General features: G+C 43.8%; 1 protein-coding gene across 5 annotated transcripts in view; it reads left to right on the top strand.

Moving 5' to 3' along the window:
- Positions 1-24092, top strand: part of dlgap1b (discs, large (Drosophila) homolog-associated protein 1b) — a 105609-nt gene that overhangs the window by 74673 nt on the left and 6844 nt on the right. For all 5 annotated transcript variants that reach the window (XM_055007098.1, XM_055007096.1, XM_055007097.1 and 2 more), the window contains exons 7-9: positions 18993-19378; positions 19454-19533; positions 22982-23397. In XM_055007098.1, coding sequence (XP_054863073.1) covers positions 18993-19378; positions 19454-19533; positions 22982-23397 — 882 coding nt within the window. The remainder of the gene's footprint in view (positions 1-18992; positions 19379-19453; positions 19534-22981; positions 23398-24092) is intronic.

Here is a 24092-nt window from a genome sequence, read left to right as displayed (position 1 = left end):
GCTGCCTCCTGGGTGTCAACATGCTTAAAGCAAAATCAACTCCACCACTCTTTTCTAAACCACTAGGTGGCACTTCTTAGACTGCCTCAGTTTATCATCCACATCTTCTGTTTGGCTGAATATTTTTGTGCACATGAGTTTTAAAGTTACACAAACAGTCACTGCAGCTGCATATGTAAGTATTCCCATACATCATGCTGCGGATTTACATTTTGTGCATCAAGTGACTTCCAGAAGTCAGCTACTGAAACTGATTTATAGCCCAATGTTATCTGAAGTGTAGCGCCACACATGAAATACAAACTATAAATACCTACAGACAATAACAACATAAATAATTCGATTTTCGTTGGTTGAATCCAGAACCATTTATCACTGTCAGTATCTTGGACACTATTAAACAATAAGTTATTTATTAAGGGAGACTGAGGCTCCCAGTAAGGACACCAATGCCACGCACATTCAACGATTTTATATAGCTAGAAATACATTTTTTATATCAGATTTCTTCAGGTAGAGTTGTATTTAGGGTTTTACCTGTAGTATTTAAATTACTGAGCTTAATTCACATCCTGACTAACAATGTAGGCCAACCTTGACCTTAACATTTAAAATTGGGTGGCAAATCTTGCTTCTCTACTGTAAAGCACTTTAACTCAACAGCCGTTGTTTTAATGCAGTATATAAATAAAAATGTCTTATCTCAACTTGACTGAATCAGGCAAAGAAATATCTCCAGCTTCTTTAATCATTACTAGACCACTTATCGTGTTCTTAACAAAATCTGTAAAACAGGCATTTAATGTTGATAATTTTGTTGAATTTCAACATAGTAGTGAAATAATTCCAGTATTTTCCAAAACAAATAAAAAAGTTTTGTAAAAAATCCAATAAATGCAATAGATTACACATTAAATATGATGTTTTGGCTCTTTAAAAAATTCTAAATTCCCACTAGATGACCAAAAGCTTTCTTTTTTAAATCCATTATTTTGTGCATAAGCTGGGGATGCAAAGTCCAACTAAATTAACACTCAATAAAAGAAGAACTAAAAAATTTATGAGAAGACATGCTGGTGCTTAATAAATAGGTCTGCAGCAAAAGAGCCGTAGCTAACTGGCTTGGAATCAGCAAAACAGCTGTTTATTAAAACCTTAAGAAGAAAGCGCAGCAGGATTCCACTAAGAGGTAGAAAACAGTGGTCACACTGGTCTTATAATTATTTCCAAAGCTGGAAACTAATTAAAGATTTAATATTCTCATCAGAATTACACACCAGGCAGCACGAAAAATGTTTTGAACAATGATGAGAATATGATTTATAGAGATAAAATTAGCACAAAATATAACTGAGCAATAAATAAATGCTTTAAAAAATAGAAATAAACATTTTAGAGAGTAGAGTTCTTCGCTTTCCTTTCCTTTGATTTATTTCCGCTTTATTCAAAGTTGAGTTCTCAAATACTACATTTAAACAAAAAAAGTAAAAACCTAAAAATATATTTAGGTGATAGTGTAATGAAGAGCCTAATGAAATATGGCATGCAGCACCCTCTCTCTCCAATTAAAATCCAAAATAAATGGTTAAAACAGCAATGAAAGTTATTGAGATGAAAGAACACACTTCCTTTAACACCATCTATGAAAAAAAAGTCAGACATGCATACAAGATCCTCAAGGACTCTTCATGTATTTTATTTTCAGACTACAAACTACCACCTTCAGTTAGTACAGATTCTGCAAATGTAAGAGAAAAACTGTCTTTTATTCCTATTTCTATCACAAGATTGATTCTTGATGCGTGTTCCCACTCAGTATATATATGTAAGGAGAGTTTTTAGACATGGTTTTTATGTATGTATGGCTTTATTCTGTGCCTAGAGGTGTATTTTTGTTGTAGTAACTTGTCTGTAGCTGTACAGAGCTGCACTACTGCCCGAGGCAAATTTCCCATTGGAGACAATGCAGTATATCTTAGTTTATTCTAAAATAAAAGGCAAACACCTAAAGAAATAAGAAATAGAAACAAATTAAATATGTTTTGAAAAAATCAGGTTCCAACTGAACACGAAATCATTCATTTAGAGCATCTGGATAAATTATATCTCCACTGCGCAACTCGGACACTTAGGAAAACAGAAGGGGAAGTTTAAGAGGCAGAAAGTTTTCATGAGCTCCGTAAACGGGACTGTCCCACCCTGAATCATTATTAAGGCCGGGAGGAGGGAGGGGAGGCATCAAGGCGCGTCCACATCCTGACATAAGATCCAATATCGTCAGAGTGAAAGAGGAACAGGCAGGGAGCAGGACTCTGAGATCTCATCTGAGCTGTGCGTCGCGGCTCCTCCGTTTCCATGACTTTCCTCCAGTGTCTGTACGGCGCGCTGCTCGGCATGTGTGACTACTGGATGCGTCTCTGTGAGTAAAAGCGCTGTTGTTGGCGTGTTGTTTGTGAGAGGCATGACGAGCCGATGGAGAGATGCGTGAAGAGAGGCAGAGGCAGAGCAGCAGCCTTCAAAACAAAAGCACGTGTCGCCTGTGGAAGCGGTCCAAGTACCCAAAATAAACTTAACACGGCGCAGATCCAACTGAAACAGACGTATCCTCGGTTTATTTTGCGTAAATACCTCTAAAAGCTCGCAATTGTTCCCACAGTAGAAGTCAGATGCGCAACAAATGGTTACCAAGAACACTGAACAGCAACTGTCAATTCTTAAGTGCGTCAGTGGCTTTAACTTTGAAAATTCATACCGGAAGTCATTTTATTCTCGCTTGACACTGAAGCCAGAGCCTAACTATGCTTTCTGCTTATTCATGCTTCACATACAAACGTAACGACAAAAATACTAACAACACCAATGGCAGGACCTCATTAAAAGGATTAAAACATTATCATAAGCTGATGTCATCTGGAATCCAAAAAGAACAAAAAAAGATCTTGAAATATTTCTAAACTTATCAAAATGTTTGATTAGTTTCCCTTCTATGGAGTCAAATATAGTTTATGGGTTGTGATGAGCTATTTTCACTGCTTTTGAATAAATTTTCAATCGTCTCTCTGACATTTTAGAACTGGTTTTCCCTCCAAGCTGGACTCCATGTGAGCTGCCATCATGTTAAATTAGCTCCATATTATTTGCTTTCAGACTCTGCACATGGAAGCCGGGAAATACTAACATCAATGACAGGAAGTCATTCAAATTATTAAAACGTTATAATAAACTGATGTCAAGAGGAATCCTGAAAATACATTTTATCTTGAAATATTTCTAAACATATCAAAATGTTTGAGTAGTTCTCCCTCTGTGGAGTCCTGTATAGTTTATGGTTTGTGATGAGCTATTGTCACTGCTTTTGAATAAACTTTCAGTCATCTGTCTTGCATTTTAGAACTGGTTTTCCCTCCAAACTGATCCCCATGTGAGTTGCCATCATGTTAAATTAGCTCCATATTATTTGCCTTTTGGCCTCGGCACATGGAAGGCGGGAAATATTGACTGTCTTCCAGCTGCCAGTTTATTTTGGTGTATTTCTGACAGGTGTGGCCTGCATTGCACAGAGGAACGCCTGGCACAGCATCACAACACGCTCCTCTGCAGGGTCCAGCTATTTAGGTCAGACTAAGGGCCCCTCGGGAACTGGAGTTCATCGGGGTTTATCTCAGACTCCCGTGCTTGTTAAAGTGAGCATCCGGAGGGCAGAGCAGAGCCTCACGGGCCTCATGGGAAAGATCAGTGGTGCCACTTGCCAGTCGGAGGCCTGCTAGCGTAGATGGAGGGTCACTAACACCCGACTGGTTGACAGATGAGCAGTCTGTGGTCCCATGTTTCTGTTCGACCATCTGCGTATGAGTGAGTCATGGGCTTGCTTGCCAGCTATGCCTGCTCACCTACCGTCTTTCTATTTTCAGATGAGGCTCAGAGACCCTCCTGAGCACAGCGTGCCCTGGACACACTCACATGTACAGTACACACATGGACCGGTGGTCCAACTAGGCCACAGTCATGTGGGATTATGTTACCATCATGTAAATGACAGAGGAAATTCTAAACATGAGCTAATGAAGGCTCAGCTGTTGACACAGTCATTCAGAAAGACTTTAGTCACAGTGACACCTAATTACCAAGTCCTAATAAACACACAGGAAGTTGAAGATTGAGTTTGTGTACCATATTAGTTCATATTTTCTAATATTTATGCGTATTTTAACAAATGTTTGCTGGTTAATCTGTAACTGTGCACAGCTTAAATTAACAACTTCATCAAAATGTTTTAAACCTAATACAGTGTGCTTTCTCTGAACTGACTAGCTTTACAGTTTCTATATTTTATGCTTTTATTACTTACTTCCTATTTAGTTTCTGTTCTCATGCTGTACAGTTATACGTTTCCCACTGGAATCCCTCTACTTTCCTTCCTGTACTTACTTCACCCTGAGGGATCATTAGTTTCTCTCTATTCACCAGTCATTCACAAACTCATTAGCAGTTGCTCAAAATTCATCCAGCAAAAATATTTTCTCCAGGGAATAGTTACACAACCGTATTTTTTGGAAGTGTCAGCTGTTTAAATGTATTGGCATTTAAACTGAGAGTGCAGTAGGAGGTTTTCAGGAGTGATTGTTCCCACCAGCTAAGGTCATTTTAAAGAGCAGAATCACTGCAGAATAATATTTCAGTACAACAAGAAATTTGTTCTTATCCACCTTCCAGGACCTTTAAAGCACACTTACAATTAACACATTATGTCTGGCTTGCTAGATTTGTACAAAAAGCACAGCGTAAACACAATAAGTTGTGGATATAATGAGGGTTTTCATGCCAAAAAAAAATTTATTCGAAGCATAGTGATTTTTCTGAAGTCTTTGCTGGTTGCCTGGCAACCACACAGCGATGACAAGACTATAGTAACTTACTTTACTCCATTGGGGTTTTCTGAAACTGTTTAATTGATACTTGAGTAAATTAAGCAAATCAACTAGCTGAAGACATTAATATGTAAAACTGAGCATATCGTCTATTACTTTATACACATTAACCACTAATTATGTTGTTGACGTCCAAAACAGCTTTGACCTGGCAGGTCATGTCACAGGATTTCCTTTGGGGGTTTCCTGTGGTGTCCGGCACTTGAAAATTGGCGGAGGATCCTTAAGGTCCTATGTTTTGTGGGGCGGGGCTTCTGTTAATCAGACTTGTTCCAGCATGCCCCTTAGAGGCTTAGACAAATTGGGCTCCGGGGAGTTTGGAGGCAGGGTGAGCACATTAGGCTCTTTGTTATGTTCCTCAAGATATTTTTTGAAGTCCTGCTGGAGGATGACTGCTGCTGTGCCATGTTCATGGGGGGGTGTGCTTTGTCTGGACCAATGTTTAGGTCTGTGGTACAAGTAAAACTGACATCCGCATGATGTTACTTTGGTCCAAGACCCAAGGTTTCCCTGCAGAACATTGTGGTATTGTAAGAAATCCGAATGGTTTTTTTTGCCGAGTAGGTTTTCACATAGAAGGAATTCAACTTTGTGTCTTAGTGCATAACAGGAAACCGTAACATATAGGTGAAAATGCGAGTGTTGCCAGTCCATTAGTATTCAGTGTTATAAGAGAATTAAGAAGCAGAAGTCAAATTAGCAGTAAGTGTAGTCAAAGGTTTATAAATCCCAAAATGTAACAGAAAGTGTACAGGAATGTGCCAATTAATTGCCCCAGAATGTGCAAGATTACATCGTATGTAGTGTGAACATCCTGAAATGTGTGAGAGGATAATAATAATCTTATTTAAAAGCCTAGTCAGTGTCTATGGCCGGAGAGGAGGGGCAAAGTGTCAGATGTATCAGAGATGATACAGAGATTAGATATTAACTTCATCTGTGCCGTGGTAAATGATCAGCACCTATATAGCACCTTTTAACCTTAGCAAGGTTCTACCATGTGTGAATGTTTCTCATTCACACCTTCACACACCAGTGACGTCAGAGTTGCTAGGTGAGATGCTCACCTGCCATCGAACTGTCATTTTACATGTCCAGAGATATTTGATTTTTAAGGCAGACTGAAAAATAGTACCCTCACTTGAACATTTGCACGTCTGCAAGTTGTTAATTGAGCTCTAATGATGTTAAGACTCTTTTAGTGTGAACTCTGTTAAATAGAGTAAGTATTAAGTATATTTTTACATACTAGATTTAAGTGGAGATTGTAAAGATGTTCTTCTGAAACAGTTGTAGTACTCACATGTATGTTCCAAGCTGAGATGATGTTGTAGTTTATGAGTTTAGAGCAATCTGGGAGCAGTTTAATGTAGTGGATAGCACTTTGTGAACTATCTCCAGTTGCCCGAGGTTCGTATTTGCGATCCTCTGTGTGACTTTAATTCTCTCTGTCTCGTTTTCTCTCTTCAATTCAGTGAGGTTTTACTGGAGCATGACAATAATTGGCAGTGCACATTCCCAAGTGTCTCCTTCCCTCCCTCCCCTTCTCTCAATCATGTACTCTCCTGTCAATTATCCAGTCATATTTTCCCGGCAACGCTCACTTTTAAAAGGTGCTAAGACTTCAGCTGCCCTCTTCCGTCTTTCACTGTCTCTTTTATGAAGCAATTATCGTGTTCACGCTGAGCTTACAAAACATTTGCCAAGGGAAAGGCACACACTTTTACTGCAGTCAATTGGTGAAACTATGAGGAGTCCAGATTTTACTTTGGATAGAGATGTGATGACAGAACAAGCAGCTCATAAACACAGTCTCTCTGAATGTAACGATGAAGGGAGACTAACCAGAAACAATAAGTTCTACTCAAGTAGAACTTCTGTCTTTTAGTTGTCTGACTCAAAGCTTCAGGAAAAGCAACAATGCAGACAAATAGAAGATCCTGAAACGGCTTTGGCTGCATTTTGATCAGTTTTTCTCCTTACGCTCCACAATCTAAGCAAATAAAAGTGTCTGTGAATGTCATACCCCAGAGTTTACCTGCATATTTAGGTATTCTCCAACAACTTAGTGTTTCTTAACTTACTTTCAACTTCCCTCTTTCATCAGCCTCCTAATTCCTTTGTACTGCAGGCACAGTTAATTCCAGATTTCTAGTAATCCACACGATAAGCTCAGCAGACACCGAAGTATCAAGATAAAGAGGTCAGGTGAAAATATGTTTGTTAATTAAAGCAGCTAAGCGCGAAGCTGTGAAGCTCTTTGCAGCCCCACTGTGCTTATACTTACCAACTTCTTACCAACACATTATTTATATTGTTTCCTGTCTCTGAACACACATTGCATGTTTTTACCTATGTTGAACTAATTACTAAAACACATCCTTTAACTATTTGTAAGAACTAAAAGCAACTGGAAACACATTCAGGAGAAGTCTTTTCATCTGGCATCAGCTAAGCTACTGTCATGGGGAGTAAAAAAGAACATTTTATGTTCTAGTTCTTATTTCTCGTCTCTAAACTGACACAGTTGGATGCTACAAGCACTCCTGGGATTAGCTTCCAAAAAGTCCTTGAAATAACTTTTGCGGCTCGTTTTGATACAGATTCTGTTTGTATCTACCCAATTTATGATGCAGTTTGAAGTGGCTAATAAACATGTGTTTGTTAGTAAGTTTCGCTTTCTCCAAGTATATGACTAACACAACAAATAGACTCTCTGCCTTTGCAAACATTGAATTTCTGTTTTTCTTATATAACAGAATTTTGCATGGTTCCTGATAAAAAGACCAATAGAACACAGTGGTGCTCACTTTCTGATTTCCTCTATCATTGAAATGGCACACTGAGCTCAAATGATTTTAATCTTCCTGTTTAAACAGTTTCCACATTTATTTGTGCAAAAATGACGTGAAAAATAGATTTCCCTTCAAAATGGTAACTTGCATTTATTTTTTGCACATTAAAGCCATCACAGTGAATGGAGCTCCATAATCCTGACTGAACTGTTAGCGAACATCAGGAAAATATGCAACCAAATTATACTCAACAAAAATGTAAAGCAGCATGTAATATTTCATTAAATTTTATCTATTGTTTTAACATAAGCAACTAAGTATGTCTCTACAACTGAATGGACGCTATTTAACAGCCAAATATGCTCTACTTTATAAATGAAAATGGGTTCACTGAGCGTGAGATCATAGACCAGAAATCACAAGTCAGTGTGTCCAACATTTGCAGCGTGTGGTGCTACACATCTGCGACACAGACAGTTAATGAGGTTGTTGATCCTGGAATGTTCTTTCACTCTGCCTTTGGCAAAGTTGGCAGGCATCGCGGTAGACAGGATTGCATTGTTGGATCCAGAGCGTCATGTGGCAGATTGTCTGTGGTACAATGCTGCCTGAAATGATTTTTTAGACAACAACAAATGGTGGACTTGTAGTGCCTGGCTGTAACTGACATACCAGCATCCTGCATGCCAACAGCCTGTTCCCATCTTTGTCTTGTCATCTGTGGCTTCATGTCATCTGAATAAAGCTGCATTTTAAGGTGTTTTGTTTTATAGTCAACAGTCAAATGTCTGTTCATACTTGACTAAATTCAATATTATTATAACCATGACAATAGAAATTAGATTTTTAATTTTTTCTCAAAGTCTGAAAACCAAACCATTTCTAGGCTGCATACATTTTAGTTCAGTGTAATCCAAGAAATGTATTTCCAGGAAATAGCCCTGATACGAACAAGACTTTCAGTTCTTAAATGGGTATGAAAACAATGCGTAGATGGTATTAGGTGAAAAAAGAAACATTATTAGCAGATCTAAGGTGCAACATTTTCTAACAAGACCTTATTGTAAAAGCAGATGTGCAGTTGTGTTGCCTTTAAATACTGAATTTGCGCTATAATACATTTTCAATTTTCCAATGCTCGCTTGATACCACTAGAGGGAGCTGCTGTCCTATTTTTAGAATAAATCCTGATAATCTCCTGGGGCTTTACCACAGCAGTAGGTCCCTGTATATGGGGCAACTCACAAGTTCTATCCTGGGATTACTGTCAGATATTATTTTAGGCGCCGTTTGTGTCTTATCAACACCACCAGTGTGTTTGTGTGTTACAAACATAGAAACTGAGAGAGGGGAAATGAGTGATCAGTGTGTGAGATACTGAACCCTTGAGTCATGACTGACATTCACGCTTTGCTTGATGTATATGTGCCTCAGAGACATGGAGATCAAACAATATTCGCCGAGGACGTTGTGCAGGAATGCACCTTTAAGCTCCGTCAATCCTTCCTACCATCCCTGTTCCTCGGTTACACACAAACACACATACTAGTATTCTCCATTTCCTGCTCTGGCGTTAATTACAGGGACAGATAAAGCCTTGTCTTAGCAACGTATGCCTCTGCATGTGAACTACACCTGTGTGTCAGTGGATCAAAGCTGCCATCCTCTAAGGTGGAATTATTATTCAAAGAGGGATGTAAATTAAACAGCACTCCGGTGTCATCTGTCTCTGAGATTCTCTCTCTCTCACACACACCTGCATAATGCTGTCATTCCACCGGCTTTGATGGTGCGAGTAGGTGTGTTTGACAGGAAACGAGGGCTGGGTCAAGACATGTGGTGACACACTGGGGCACGAACAGCACACACATGCGGAACAAAAGAAAAAAAAAAGAAGGGGAAAGATGTTCTCAGTTGGCAGCTGTACTCTGATTGGGCTTTTGAGCATGAGGGTGTGTGCACGCATGTGACGGTGACAGAGTGTTTGTGTGTGGCTTCTCCTCCATTTGCAGCTGCGGGATCAAGCCCGAACTGGGAGCTCGATGTGGGTAAACTGTGATTTGGCTATCTCTCTTCCTGGAGGAGATAAATCCTTGCCATGCTGGTGTGTCAGCCACTCAGTAATTACTTCATCCTGTCACGACTGTCTGAGAATGCAAGCCAGTGGGAACTTGCACTGTCGCTCTTTCATTGACACAAGGGAGAAACACTCAGCATCTCTTTTATACAGCTCAATGTCAGCTTAAGGGTGTTAGTCACCACATAAACAGATCCAGAGGAATTGAATTCAGTTCAGAACTTTTAGACTTGCGGGTGTTATTCCAACTTGTATGGGTGCAATTTAATTTGCCGCTGATGCCTTTGAGCTGCTATCTTCTTCTTTCTTAACTTAATGCACTTCTAGTCTGTCTGATGTCAGAGAGAACATTCAGTTTGAAGTGGCTCTTGTGATCCTCGTGTAGAAAGAAAGCGACTTGCAGTATGAAATCTTTCACTAGATGTCATCATAGCCTCACCTGCTTTGAAGCACATTGCCAGTTAAATTTTTGTCATGTGGTCTAACTTGTAATTGTTGAATGTGACCCAAATAATGATGCTCTGATGCAATGTCATCATAAAACAACTCACGCAAATCACTTGCACTCATAGGCACTTGCTGAATGTTTGGTGAAGAGATTGCTATAACATCTAATCAGTCATGAGTAATTCTTGTGTATTTCCATGACCTGGAGTGATTTCCTGCCTGTACATGCTCTACAGCAGAATAATAGTCAATAGGATAAATCTGCAGGACTGTGTTTTTTAGTGGCTGCTAGGTATTTATGTTTACTTACGACTTAATTGGTCCCAGCTTGTTAGGGCCTGGAATGCTTTGATTATAGCCATTTGAGGAGGAAGAGTGGCGTTTGGATATCTTTTGACACAGGAAGCGCGAGGAGGAGAATGTCATTCATTCCGCTTCTCTCAGTTTGGAAAAGAAGCTTAGAAAAGAGGGGGGGAAATTGAGAAAGGGGACACAGGGAGGAGCTGACAGGGCAAAGAATGGCTGCGGCAGTGCACCCCTGCTGCCTCGACTCTGCAGTGACAAACACATACGGCAGTTTCCTGTTGAAATGAAGAAATCTGTAGTTTACTTTTGAGGATTACTTCCCCAAATGTCAAGGAGTAAACAGGCCATTTGGTGCAGCAGATCAGGTGGACAGGGGCTGCTCTGTCAGGTAGGGGCTGCCCCACTCCTCCCATTTGGGCTCTTCCTGTCTGTGTTTTGGCATCAGAGAGAGCAAAGGAAAAGCAAAGCCCTGAAAGGATTTCCTCAGTGTTGACTGTGGATGATCCTCATGGCTCCTGCATGCTAAGGCTGGGCAGGGCAGGGCAGGGCCTGCAAACCTAAAGCCCCGGGGGAATGAAAAACATAAGAGGGAGTGGGATCTATAGTTAAATCTCCTCCAAAGGAGGTTTTTTTTCACAAGGGAGGAAAACATCTTTTTATGCTTCGTTGTCTTGACAGAATATTGAAAGTTTTTAGACTCTGCCTGACAGCTAAATTGTGTGGTTGAGAGTTCATGTTGCTTTCGCTGCACTGGAGGGGCTAGAAGACGTTGGAGTTACGCTGAGGAATGGTGCATGGCTGTGAGTGGGTGGTTTGGGCTGTGCAGTGTGGGAGGCCAGGCCCCAGTGCAAATTAAAGACTCCTCTGTGAAAGTCCCAGACTCAGCTACAGTAATGTGTGTGTGTCTAAGTGACTGAGTCTGTGTGCAAGCGGCCGGCGGGGAAGAGACCCAGCCCTCCCCCTTTTTTTTCCTCCCTCTCTCTCTCTTTTTTTTTTTTTTTTTAACCAGTCATTAAAAATAAGCCGCAACTCACCCCCGGTACATACTGAGAGACAGCGAGAGGGAGAGAAAGAATGCATCTCCTCTTTCTCCTCCCTTTCTTAAAGCTTTGCTGCTTCACTAACCAAGTAAAACAGAGGAAAGAAGAGGAGGAGGAGGAGGAGGAGGAGGGGAGAGGTTGTGTTCAAGGGGTACTGATTCCACTCAGAGGTTTTTAAGGCGTAGACCCTCCCCTGTGTCAAGAGTAGCTGGAGTTTTTTTCCTCTCTCTCTGTCCAGGAGGAGCAAGAGAGGGAGAGAAAGAGATGAATGGGGAAAGGAATGCACGAGACAAACGAGCGCTCTCGGCAGGAGAGTGGGAATGTCGGAGAGGCCATTGTTCCTCCCCCACAAGATTCTGCAGGGGAGTGGATGTAAACACACGGGGAGAGACGGGAGAGGGGTGTGAAAAATCACACCTGAGAGGCAGATAGAGCTCTGTAGCATCTTCTCACACATTTGGATTTATCCTAAAAACAGGCTTTTTGTATTATACACTGCTGTGGATGCACATGTGCGCAGCCAGTGCCTATAGCTGCCATCTCGTCTTTCCCTTCACCCCCTCCGCCCCTTCAACAGGATGTATAGGGTCAGAGGGTCAGGACTGGAAACCACAAAAGACAGTATGCACCAGTGTAGCCTGGTTCTTGTTCCAAATCCCCCCTGAGCCTCGCTTGTACCTCCTGCTTTTCTGTCTCCCCCTCTTTTTTTCTCTCTCTCTCTCTCTCATTTTCCTCTTCCTCTCGCTTAACTTTCCATCTCCTTCCCTCCATCCGTCCTCCCCCGCCTGCCTCGTTCCTCCTCTCATATAGGAGACACAGAAGGCCTGACGTTTGGTTTTGGGCCCAGATGGCTTTAGTGTGCCTCTGGCAGTGGATTAGCCCGCCAGTGTCTCCTTTCGCCTCCATGTGCAAGTGGTCAGGACAAAGAACGTCAAACAGGGGGAAAGGGGGAAGGAATGCGAGGAGAAAAAAAACCCCAGGACTGTGAAACAACACCCGACGCTGATGTTTCACGGCATTCCTGGAAGCGTAAACTCAAAGGCTTGTAAAAACTGCCAGCCAGCTTTCCTGTTACTTTTTCTGCCCAGTCATTTTATGAATCAAGTTATGACTTTTCTTTAGCCTTTTGGAGTCAATCCCCAGGGAGCTTGTAACATGCAAACTTTGCCTTTTTTGTTAGTGGAAAGGAGAAGTGAACTTTTGACCACATTCTGCTGCATTTATATGTAAATAGCAGCTGCAGCAAGCAGTGATCCTTCATGTAATGACATGACATCGGCATTGTGTTTCAGCCCTCAAGGCTGACTCCTGTGTGTGTGTCCTTCTCTTGTTTTTTTTGTTGTGCGTCTGTTTGCTATTTTGTCCCAGTGTCTAATATTCCCCAGACTTGTGGTTATGTTTTCCAGTACTTGGCTGTAAGACTCTCGGTTCTAGTGGTCAGTCGTGTTTTATCAGGCAGCTGTGTTTAGCACTTGGAGACAGTGTGGTGGCAACATTGCTGTGTTGTTGTGGGTATTTTTAGTTTATCAGACACTAACCTAAGTGGCCTGTGTTATCCACTTGGCAGTACCAAATACCAGCATCAAGACTGTCCTCTCTTTCTCTTTGACTTGAGTTTAACAAGTTCCATACTCTGAGCCTCATGTAGACCGAGACACTACTCAATCACAGATCCACTTAAGATGGACTGACTTCCCTCAGCTACATGATTCTGTTTTTAGGTATGCCAGACTTGTTACAGTTGCCCATGCTGTCATTGCCGGCACATCTGATGTGTCACTCCACACAGTGAGCCAGTCTCCTCTTAAAGTATCAGTCAGTCGGTGAGCAATGCTGTGGGAAATGAGTGCAGTGAAAGCATGCGTGAGATGTGTGGGCATGTTAGCTTTAGTGTTAGGGCTAATGCTCAGGTTTATGCCCCACAAAGCAGCTGGAATGTACAGGAACTGAAGTAACAGGGATGGAAAACTTAACCTCTGTCCTATCCTCTTTCTTCACTCCTCTTTCTATTATTCTTTCCTTCCTCCTCACCCACTCCTTCTCCCCTTATGTTGAGCCACTGTGCTCTCTCTTTCAGCCCCCTGCAGGCAGATCTTTTGGACAGAAACAAAAGGCTGATGTGTTTCTTCATGTGGTTGTGGACTAGTCAGAGTAAAGCCTTTGCCAAGGAGGAGTGGAGAACAATGGAGACGGCCTGAAGCCGTCACAGCGCAGGTCTAATGAGAAACCCCCTTCGTGTAAGAAAAGTCTTCAGGAGATTAGCCCACATACTTCAGTACTGTACAGGGAGGAACTTGGAGATTACATATTTATACCAAACTTTGGATGATTATACCCGATAGTGCAACAAATGTCATCTAGCTGGTAGTTACAGTGTTGATGTTAACAAATACACTGTTGTTAGAGTAAATTGTAGTTATTTTGAAATTATATATGGACATAAAACAATCACTGCATATTTTTGGACTTGTGTAACTTCAAAATACTAGATCTCCCAGGCAGTAGTGGTCTGAAATGCACAGCGTAATGTGATCACTAAGAGCAACAGCCTGTTTTGAAAATGAGCTTTTTATTTCCCGCCCTGTTGGTTTTTAACTCTCAGCGTGTCTGTCCCTGCCTGTCACTGATTGACAGGGCGAGGAGAGCATCAGGCCATAAAAGTGGAATGCAGGTAACCAGGCTCTCTATTTGAACTTGGAACGCAGGAAAGTGGGTTAAGTGAAGTGAATCTATTGCCTAACAGGGAGCAGCTGCCTGCCAGATTTAGCGGTGGCTGACAGTTGTAAACACACTCTTATCTAGTGATTCAGGAGACACAAGCCTGCCAGAGCAGTTACCCGCTGTTGACACGGGTTTCTCTCAGAAGGGGCACACTGAGCACACGGCTTTGTTGATAGCACTGTTGGTCTGAGGACACTGGAGGCATATTTAACAAATGTTTGCTGCTGATATGCATGCTCATGTTTGACTCTAGGAAAAAAAAATTCCATTTAAATGCAGAAGTTGGTGCAGGATGTTTACAACTCCGGTACAATTTGCACTGAAAACTGCCTTCCCAACAAGCACTCGCACATGCTAAATATACCCCTTTAAAAGGCACTCCTTCCCCTCCTGCTCGCACAGACACACAGGCGCACACAGTGAGCTATTGTGTCTGAGAGTTCAGGCATCTGGAGAGCAGAAACCCTCTCTGGTGACCTCTGACCTCTGGTGGCTGAGAGTCGCACCCTGACGTGGAGGTTTCAGAGCCACTTTCAGGTGACTAAAGGTTTGTTGAGTCTCTGCAGCTGCTTGACTTGTGATAAGTGATGAGCAACAAACCAGCTATCTAATGTTATTTTAGCATGTCTTTCTCATTTTTTACAGTAACTCAGAGTCACCTAGTAGAGGCGATGTTGAGTTGAGATTAGGATTTTGTGCCTTGTTGTTGCTCAGTGTCGTTATATGAACCTTTCAAGATATTGTCAACCCATGACGCTGTCCCAGAAACACAGTGACAAGCCTTATTTGACAAGGAGCCAAGACAAACTGGTTGGTGGAGTTCTGCATTCAGCTGCACAAAGCCCGACGCTTCAGGGCTAGAAACATTGCTGGGTATTCATTTACAACTCAGGAGCACTCAGTTGCCCTCACTGTGCTGGTAATCTGGTGTTTATTTGATTTTTAAGTTGTGCTAGCTGCGAGCCATTATTCCTGCTGTGCTTCTTTGTTGGCTGCTGTTTAGGTGAGTGTCAGTGAAGCTGCAGTGTACCCTGTCAAAGTAAACAAATGGCTAACAGAAGTTCCCCTCGACTCGCTGCCGGTGCAACGCCAGGCCTCCCTGCAAGCTTCATGTTGCCATGTGTCGCCATGGTGACGCTATCACAAAGGACTCCAGCTGGTTCTCTGTGCATGATGGGGAGAGAGACGGACAAATGGACAGAGTGAGCAGACGGAGCCAGGCAGTAACTCTGATTTACCCCTGTCCCTCCTCCTCCTCCATCTTGTTCAGCTCTTGTTCTCTGCTAGCTATTCTGTACTCCACCCCATCCCTCCCTCCCCTCTGGCAGACCCTCATCCCAAACACAGTGCAGCTGGGCTCAGCTGTCAATGTTCCCCCATACCGACCACCCCCTGTCCTGCCCTTTGTATTTCTTTTGGATAGTGGTAGATTTGCCCTTGGCCCCCGCACGAGGGAGCCCGTTCCTGTTAGTTAGCCTCTTAAAGCAAACCTTCTGCTCTTTGAAGTGGCCTATCACATAGATATACAGATTGGAGATTACAAGGCAGCTGCCTGCCTTCAATCTGTTCGCTAACATGAACACGGTGATTAAATGAAAGGAAGCAGCGTACACCTATGCAGACACACTAATGGGACGCAGTGATCAGCAGAGCCAAGAAAGAGGTGGCTCGCATATCTGTTTTTGTTCTGAAGGCGGTAGAAATGAATGAGACTTTGCTTTGTCTCAAGGGAGGGACGAGGGCTTTCTTTGATATTATCAAGCCCAGGGGTGGGGAGAGTGCTCTGCCAAGAAGAACTGCTATTCACACCAACTTGTCGGCATGGGACTTTTGAAGCATTTGTCAAAAGAGGGATTTGGCAGAGAAGCACTAGAGTTTTGTCATTCACAACCTGCTCTCTTTTTTGGGATGACAATACTCGCAGCAGGCTACAGCTACCTCTGTTAGGGAGAAGAGATGAAATTCCACAACCCCATTTCCATTTAGTGAGGAAACTGTTCCCCCTCTTTTTTTGCACACAAGAGAATACGAACCATGTCTTAGCCTGTGATCAAAGCTCCATTAACCTGATATTACTGTGACAGACAATCTCTTCTGTGCGCTTGTCAGTGTTTATCTGTGGTTGCTGAAAAGAGGTTTCCACATTCCTTCTTAAGGGTTTGATGGAGTCCTGCGTCACATTCCTGCTTCACTCTGTCCTTGACAGTGTGTGTGGGAGGTCCAGGCCAGTGTTGCTGTCTAATGCTTTCATGGCAAGCTATTTTCTTATCATTGCTGTGGAAACTGGAAACTTGGCCTCTGTCTTATCAGGACAGTTGTTTTGGTCCTCTGTTTTCTCCTCGCTATTGTCAGACGAGCGTGAATTAGAGGATCCACTTTTTTATCAGTTTTTCTAACGTAAAACTCAATGTTTGATGAGACGTCTTGCATTCAGGTCACAGGCCGGTTCACTGTTGACAACAGCTCCTGATGGATAGAGAGCATATCAGTGGCAGGAAGTCTGCAGTCTCCCTTGATGTGGAGAAGTTGAAACGTTGGGCTGGGTTGTGTTAGAGTTACTTGTGTGTCTCTGCAGGCCTGTGTGTGAATACATGTGTGTGTGGGCATGCTTCAACTCCTGAGTGTGTTTACTTAACCTGTCTCGGCATTTGAAACCCCTGTCATTCTCCAGTGTGTCTGGCTCTCACAGTGACAGCTAGGTGGGACACTGCGCGTCGTCTCGTGTTTCATACAGTGCTTTATTGAGCAGATGAAAACCCTTTTTAACCCTTCTGTGGGCCTGAGAGGAGTCTCGCACACATACACCATTATCCAGCATGCACATACACACATGTGCGACTTTTAGATGACTTCAGGGGATAGGAGCTCTGAAAGGCCTGACATTCTATCCTTTGAACCTCCACAGTTGATAGGGGCAGGACCTCGGCCTCTCCCTCTGTGAGTGCATGTGTGTGTTCACTGTGCTTTTTTTGTTCTCTCGTGGGTTCGTACTCTGCGACCTTTCCAAAGATTAGCCCTGGATGTCGATCATATTCCCCAGACATCTGCGAGAAGTCGAGACAGTGGTGCATATCGTGGCATGCTTGGATGATTTTGCCTCAGATGGCTTTGGCAGTAATTCCTGTATATACAGTATCTCTCTAAACAAATACACATGACATTTAGCTGTAGAAGGATATACAGTAAGTCATCTTTTTTTGCCTTTCTTGTGGTTTTGCTACGGCATCATCAAAGAGACAGATCTTGTGTTGGATCGTCCAATCGCTGCATGCTGAGGCAGGAGGGAGGTGGGAGGGCAGTAGATGACTTTGACAAACCAAAAGGATGAAGTCAGCCCTCTATACACCTCCAAAGTTCAGACCTCTCTGTAGCTGTCAGTTACATAGCAAGACACAAAGCAAACAAGATCCCACTCTAATAGTTTTAGACATGGCCGCGTGTGCTGGGTGTGGTTAGCAACAGTTGTCTGCCGCACACAGAGCCCCGATCTCGCCACGGTAGGATGTTTGTCTTTTGTAGGGATTAAAGAGATCCAGGAAACCCGCTGTCCTAGTTTTTCTGCAGAGCACAGAGGGCGACCCAGTTTTGATGATAGGACCAGGCCAGGAAGGAGATTCCAAGCTGTAATGTAGTTAAGAGGTGGCTGGTTTTGTCTCTCTGTAGACAGGATTGTGTTTTTTTTTCTTCTGTTGACATGTTTCTATAGACAGGCCTCTGAGTGAGTGTGTGTGAGAGACTCCATTGTTTGTGCAGAACCTGTAGCTGTAACATGATAGGGAGCGAGTGCTGACAGCAGGAGGGAGAATGTTGCTGAGCCGAGCTGTGATGATTTTAGATTAATACAAAGCCTTTAGAGTGCAGTGAACTGCCCAGCTGACTTCGGCAATATCACTTAACTTCTGTGCTTAATTACGCATGCAAACAACAGCAACACACGTAAGCTGGCACAGATAGATTGAGTGCATCACACTGTTCTGGATGTGTACAGTCAATGCGTAGAGGGCTTAACCATCTAGCTCAGTGGGTCAAGTGGCTGACATACTAATCCTATTGCTAGATGCGGCTCTGATTTGCCGAACTTGCCCCTAATCTACTGTCCTTTTTTACTTCAGCACAGAGACCTAAGACCTCTGAGTAAGATTTCATTTTCTCTCAGGCTGTGAATTAGTTATATATAGAATATATGCTAAAACGTAAGTATGCATTACATTGTTTTCATGCACGGTGTTATCTGTGTGTTAAAGATCCTCCGTGATGTCAGTATTTCAAGACTGAGGAGTTTTTGTTTGTCTCATGCTGAAATATTATCTGCAGTGAAATGCAAAGTGACTGTTGTCAAGGCTGTGCAGGATTAAAAAGACATTACGAAAAGGACAATTCTTTAAAAACAATAGAAAAATAGGGGGGAAAAAATCAAAGCTCTGTTTCAATGATTTGTTATTGCACTTCCATTTGGTTTATAGAAAAGGTGCAGAAAAGTATAGGCTTCGATATGTCTTATAATGCAGCTGAATAGTACCTTTATTTGGACCCTGACCACACCCCTCTAGTTTGCCGCACAGCCTATTAAATCTTAAGATAACTGTGATGAATACACCACAAGGGCATCATTGTAATGCCCTTGCAGTGAGTTCCTTCGTTGTATAATAATTTGTCTTTCTCTGTCTCCTCTGTGCAGTGTCATCATGCATCACCACCTACAAAAAGACACCTCCCCCAGTCCCACCGCGAACCACCCCATCCAAACCTCTCATATCCATCACGGCCCAAAGCAGCACCGAGTCCGCCCAGGATGCGTACATGGACGGGGGCTCTGGCCCACGAACGGGCATCAGCTCCCAGCCGGGCCTGTCCAACTCCACGGAGAGCATCGACAGCATGAAGGCCCTGACGGCGGCCATAGAGGCAGCTAACGCTCAGGTGCATGGCCCTGCAAGTCAGCACGTCACCAACAGCACCATCACCATCACCGCCACCGCCACCACCTCCGCTGTCGCACACGTCTCCGCCGACACCAAGGCGCAGAGAGAAGCGCTCCGCAAGTGCCTCTCTATAGGGATCCAGGTTTGTGAATGAGCCCACGTTTCAGTCAAACTAAAACCCTGGGATGCAGTTTGACAGCTTCCCCTCTTGTCTTAGGTGGACCCAGAGGAAGGAGGGCCCACAGAGGAGCAGTCTAAGTTCCAGTCAATAGGAATCCAGGTGGAGGACGAACGATGGTGAGTAGACACAAAAGAGAGAAAGAGCACAAGGTTGTAAAAGTGAAACTGGATAAGTGTGAGGGGAGGGATGAGGGAGAGATAGCAGGAACAGGACTTATGGAAACAGAGGAAGGTTTGTAATGTGCACCACAAGCTTTCGCCCCCCTACATCAGCTTCACCACAGCAGCTGTCCCCAGTTCAGGGGAGGCTGGCGTCAGAGCCCCCTCAGCCAGGGGGCCCCAAGTGACAGCTGTGCCAGAGGATGTGGTGCAGGGAGCTGGGAAGGTGGAGGGAGTGAGTTGACAGCCATCTGTTGCTCCAGTCATTGTGATTCAGGCTACTTTGAGGCTGTGTGTTTGTGTGTGTGTGTGTGTGTGTGTGTGTGTGTGGGAGGGAGGGAGGGAGAGAGAGGGAAGGGGAGGGAGTTTTATTGGGTTTGTTTAGTTCTGAGAGAGACTGCAGTGCTGTCAGCCACAGTGTTTCATTCTGCAACATGTTAGAGGAGAAGCGGCCTAGTGTGCACTCTGTTTCATTAGCTCACATCGCACCAAACCTGTCAAGGACACCAGCGTTTATGGCCTCTTTGTCGGCTTCCAGTCACCCTGTCAATGCAGTGACCTTGTGTGTGGTGAGGGAAGCAGACCAATTCAGTCACAGTAATGGTTTTTTCCACCATAGTCAAGGTGCGCTTCTGGAATTCAAAGGCACATCAGCATTAATCATAGGTCACAGGGAGGACCGACACTTTGAAGCATGTAGTTTCACAGTGTCAGGGAATGTGAGGGGATTTCTGAAAGAGGAGGTCTCAGCTGACTGACCAAGCTCTGAGTTCTGTGAGTCGCCGAGCCAAATATTAACTCATCCAGACACCTTCTAGTCTGCTGAGGCTCGGGTGGATGTTATGCAGCACTGCGCAACTCTCTGGTTAATGTTCAAAGAAGGTTGGGTGGTGTTTTTGTTGGTGCACGCTTGATTGTTTACCTGCTGGCATGCATCGGTATCGGTCCCTGCATGTGGGTGTATGTGTGTGCACACCTGGGAGGTCTGGGCATGCTGCCCCCTACATTAGATTCCCAGACAGTGAGTGCCAAACTCCTCCAGCCTTGCTCCAGTGGGTCCGTTTCTGTGTGGGAGCGTGTGAGTGTCTCTGTGTTTATACGCAGCCATCGCAGGTCATAACCTCACCTTGCTGTTTGAACTGGGATTAACTGAGAGGGAGTGGAAAATAGCTGCAGCAGAGATGAATAGAGCAAATAACATGCATGTCTTTACACAAACTTTACACAGAGGAAGCTGGTTTTTATTCATGCATCATGTTTATTTACTCTTTTATATGAAAGTGGATGCATAATTGAGAAAACTGCAAGTATTTAGTCACAAACATGCATCCAAATGCAACAAATATACTGTGATCTACAAACAGGATAACATTTGATGGATTATTTAATGTGTTCAGATTTTTATGGCCTCTCAAGTTAAGGTTTGGGCTTGTTGGTCACCAGATGGCTTTGCAGTCACAAGAGAAATATTGCTCATAGTCCTATAGTGACTAAACCATATGCACATCCATCCTGAAAAGTCAGACTAAGTGACAGCTAAACTTCCCGGCCTTTTAGTTTTTTTAAGATGAGAAATAAACAAAAAGCCATGTGTGCAGATGTAACTTTTAAATACCAGTTTGTGCTGCGCAATAGCATGAGTAGCTGTAGAGTCATTTGACATACCTGTTACACATTTTCTAGCACTCCTTTCTACATCCAAATAAGGCATTAGATGGTTTTTGTTTATAGATGCCTCAATATTTCCTCATGTTTGTGGTTTGAACAAAGTTCTCTGCAGTTACCAACAAATCACTGAGACTTAAAATGAAAAACCTGCATGTGTAGAGTCATTCTGAAAGCAGCAGCACATGGAATGCAAGACTCCACCTCTGGGGTGATTTACAACTTTCCGTCACATGAATGTAAAAAGAACATGGACATTCAGCGTTTTTACTTGCTCTTGCATACCTTCCTCATATTTTGCAGTCTCTCCTCTCTCATTCATGTCAACATTTTCTCTTTAAATGCCCTTGTTCTTGTTCTTTTGCGCCCTGTCTATTGATATGTCTGTCTGGGCTGTTTGGCCTTGCCTTTCTCTGCCCCTGCAGGAAGTTGTTAGCAGCCTGATAGAAAGCAGGCTGAGGTCATTAGAACTGAACACCTGCTCGGAGGAGTTACACTTTAACTGCTCTTCACACACACTCACGCACACACCAGGCTGCTGGTACGTACACATAAAGCCCATGCACACTCTGTTTGATCTATCCGATGCCACTCCCTTGTTCTTGCTCTCTTTCTTCTTTCGCGTTCACAGAGTGGTAGAGATGAATGAGAAAAGGGGAAGTAAAGATGAATGGGTAGCGTTGAGGAGGAGTGTGCGTCCGGAGATGGGCTTAGGCGATGGAGCTATGATCATTTGTGTATGTCATCCTGCAGGCAGGTCAAGCTGAGGTGCATGTTTAGAGTGCAGCTAACTGGCTAGCACTGCAGAAATAGTCAAAACTACATGTCTGGCAGTAGGATAAGGCTTGTTTGTTGTACCTGAATTTGAAAGTTTGCTTGAGGACATTAATGTTTGACTCAAATGGGCCTTAATGATCTTTTATTTGCTCTTTCTGTGTATCTTTGGAGCCATTGTGCATGTGGGCTCTTAAGTCTATTTATCAAAGTGTATTGATTGCTTTTTTAAGTGCCTCAGTGAGCAGCTACATTTTTGTATGTGTTAATAAGTTATGTGCTGTGAGCCTTGTACCACTCTGAGCTGTAATCTTGTCCAATCACTGCACAGTTAGCCAGCCAATCCGTCCTCCCACCCCTCCCAGCATCCCACAGCACAGCACCCGCATCCCATTCATTACTGGGGTGGTGAGAACGTAGCCAACTGTGTGTGTGTGTGTGTGTGTGTGTGTGTGTGTGTGTGTGTGTGTGTGTTGATTTAATCTTTGCACGTGTGTGTCTGTGCATGTCTGCTGTTGCTCGTAGTGTGGAGGGACTTGGCAAAAGCTGCACAACAGCGGCACAAAGTTTCTGAGCCAAATACGACATGGCACACCCAGCTGTAGAGAAGGGTCCCAGGTGTATGTGTCTGTGTGTGTTTGTGCATTTGTACTATTTGTGTATGTGACTCGGCCCCAGAGCAGGGCTTGTGGTGTGACAGCTGACTGCACACTCTGCTGCTTCTGAATGAGCCAGGTGACAAAACACACACACACTCACAAAAGACACTACAAAAGCTATTCATCGCTATCAGCGATGAGATTGCTGTGATCATAATTTCAATTTGTCGTACTGGGAGCACCTCCAGGAGTTGTGTGTAAACAATATCGTAATTACTGCTGAAAGGAAAACACTAATAAACTAACTACATATCTGATCTTTAAAAGGTGAGAAACCAACAAAGCCTTGTTCTTGCATCCTCTCCTAGTTACCGCAGGATGACCCGCTCCAACAGTGTCACCACAGCGGTGCAGGCTGACCTTGACGACCCCATAGACGCCCCAGAGCTGCCACCTCGTCACTGTGTCACCATGCCACGCCAGCACTCTCGCGATGCCGCCACTTCCACCGTCAGCATCCAGGGCTCTGGGAACCACTACCATGCCTGTGCAGTAGATGACTACGGAGACGTGGGCTTTGACCCGTCCATCCTGCCTCCTCCAGACCCGTGGATGGACAGCGTGCCCGAGCCGGAGGTGGAGGCTCTGGAGGCCGTCGGGCGATCGGTGTGCCCCCGTGACGGCCGCTGGTTCCTCAAGTTGCTGCAGGCTGAGACGGAGCGTATGGAGGGCTGGTGTAGACAGATGGAGCAGGATGAAATGGAGAATGAGCTGCCTGATGAGAGTGAGTAGACTCATCAGATTTAAATGTGATAAACGTGAGGACAAGAAAGTCTGTTGGACATTGATATTAGCTCTATTTTTCATCCTCTGCTCCTCTCCTCTCCTGATTCGGAGGGTGCTGGTATTCATGGTATTGGACCACAATAGCTGCTTGTTCCTGTCTCAGGCCCTCTGGCCTCCACAGACATACCGTGCATACTTATCAATAGGCCGCTGCTGGCCCCAGCCACACGTGTCCTCTAGACACACTGTATAATGATCTCTCACACAAACAGAGTTCTCTCAGTGCTCCTTCAAGGCAACTATTTGATTTTCATGTAACACACATACACACGGTGCAGCGCTCGTCTGCATGCGCACATCTAAATATGTTTTACACACATACTCCCACGTTAACATGCCAGACTGAGCAAACAAGCCTCAGGCAGCAGGCGCTGTATTTATACCTGTCCTTACTGCGCAGCTTATTTCATGTCCTACTGAAAACGTCACTGCTTATGCAGCTAGTGTTATGCTGTTATGGTTCCAGGCAAGAGATTCTCTCACAGAACACAAAGAACGGGGAGGCTGTCTCAAGGTTGTTTTTCCAGATCCCACACGACCGTGCACACACCCATAGACACACACATCCTGGAGGGCTGAGGACTCTGTGTCTGTAATACAGATTCATTATTCTGCCTGTCAGTTTCTGATTGT

Source organism: Amphiprion ocellaris, chromosome 22 (genome assembly GCF_022539595.1).
Source record: "Amphiprion ocellaris isolate individual 3 ecotype Okinawa chromosome 22, ASM2253959v1, whole genome shotgun sequence".
Lineage (NCBI taxonomy): Eukaryota > Metazoa > Chordata > Actinopteri > Pomacentridae > Amphiprion > Amphiprion ocellaris.
This window is presented reverse-complemented; position numbering and strand designations above follow the sequence as displayed.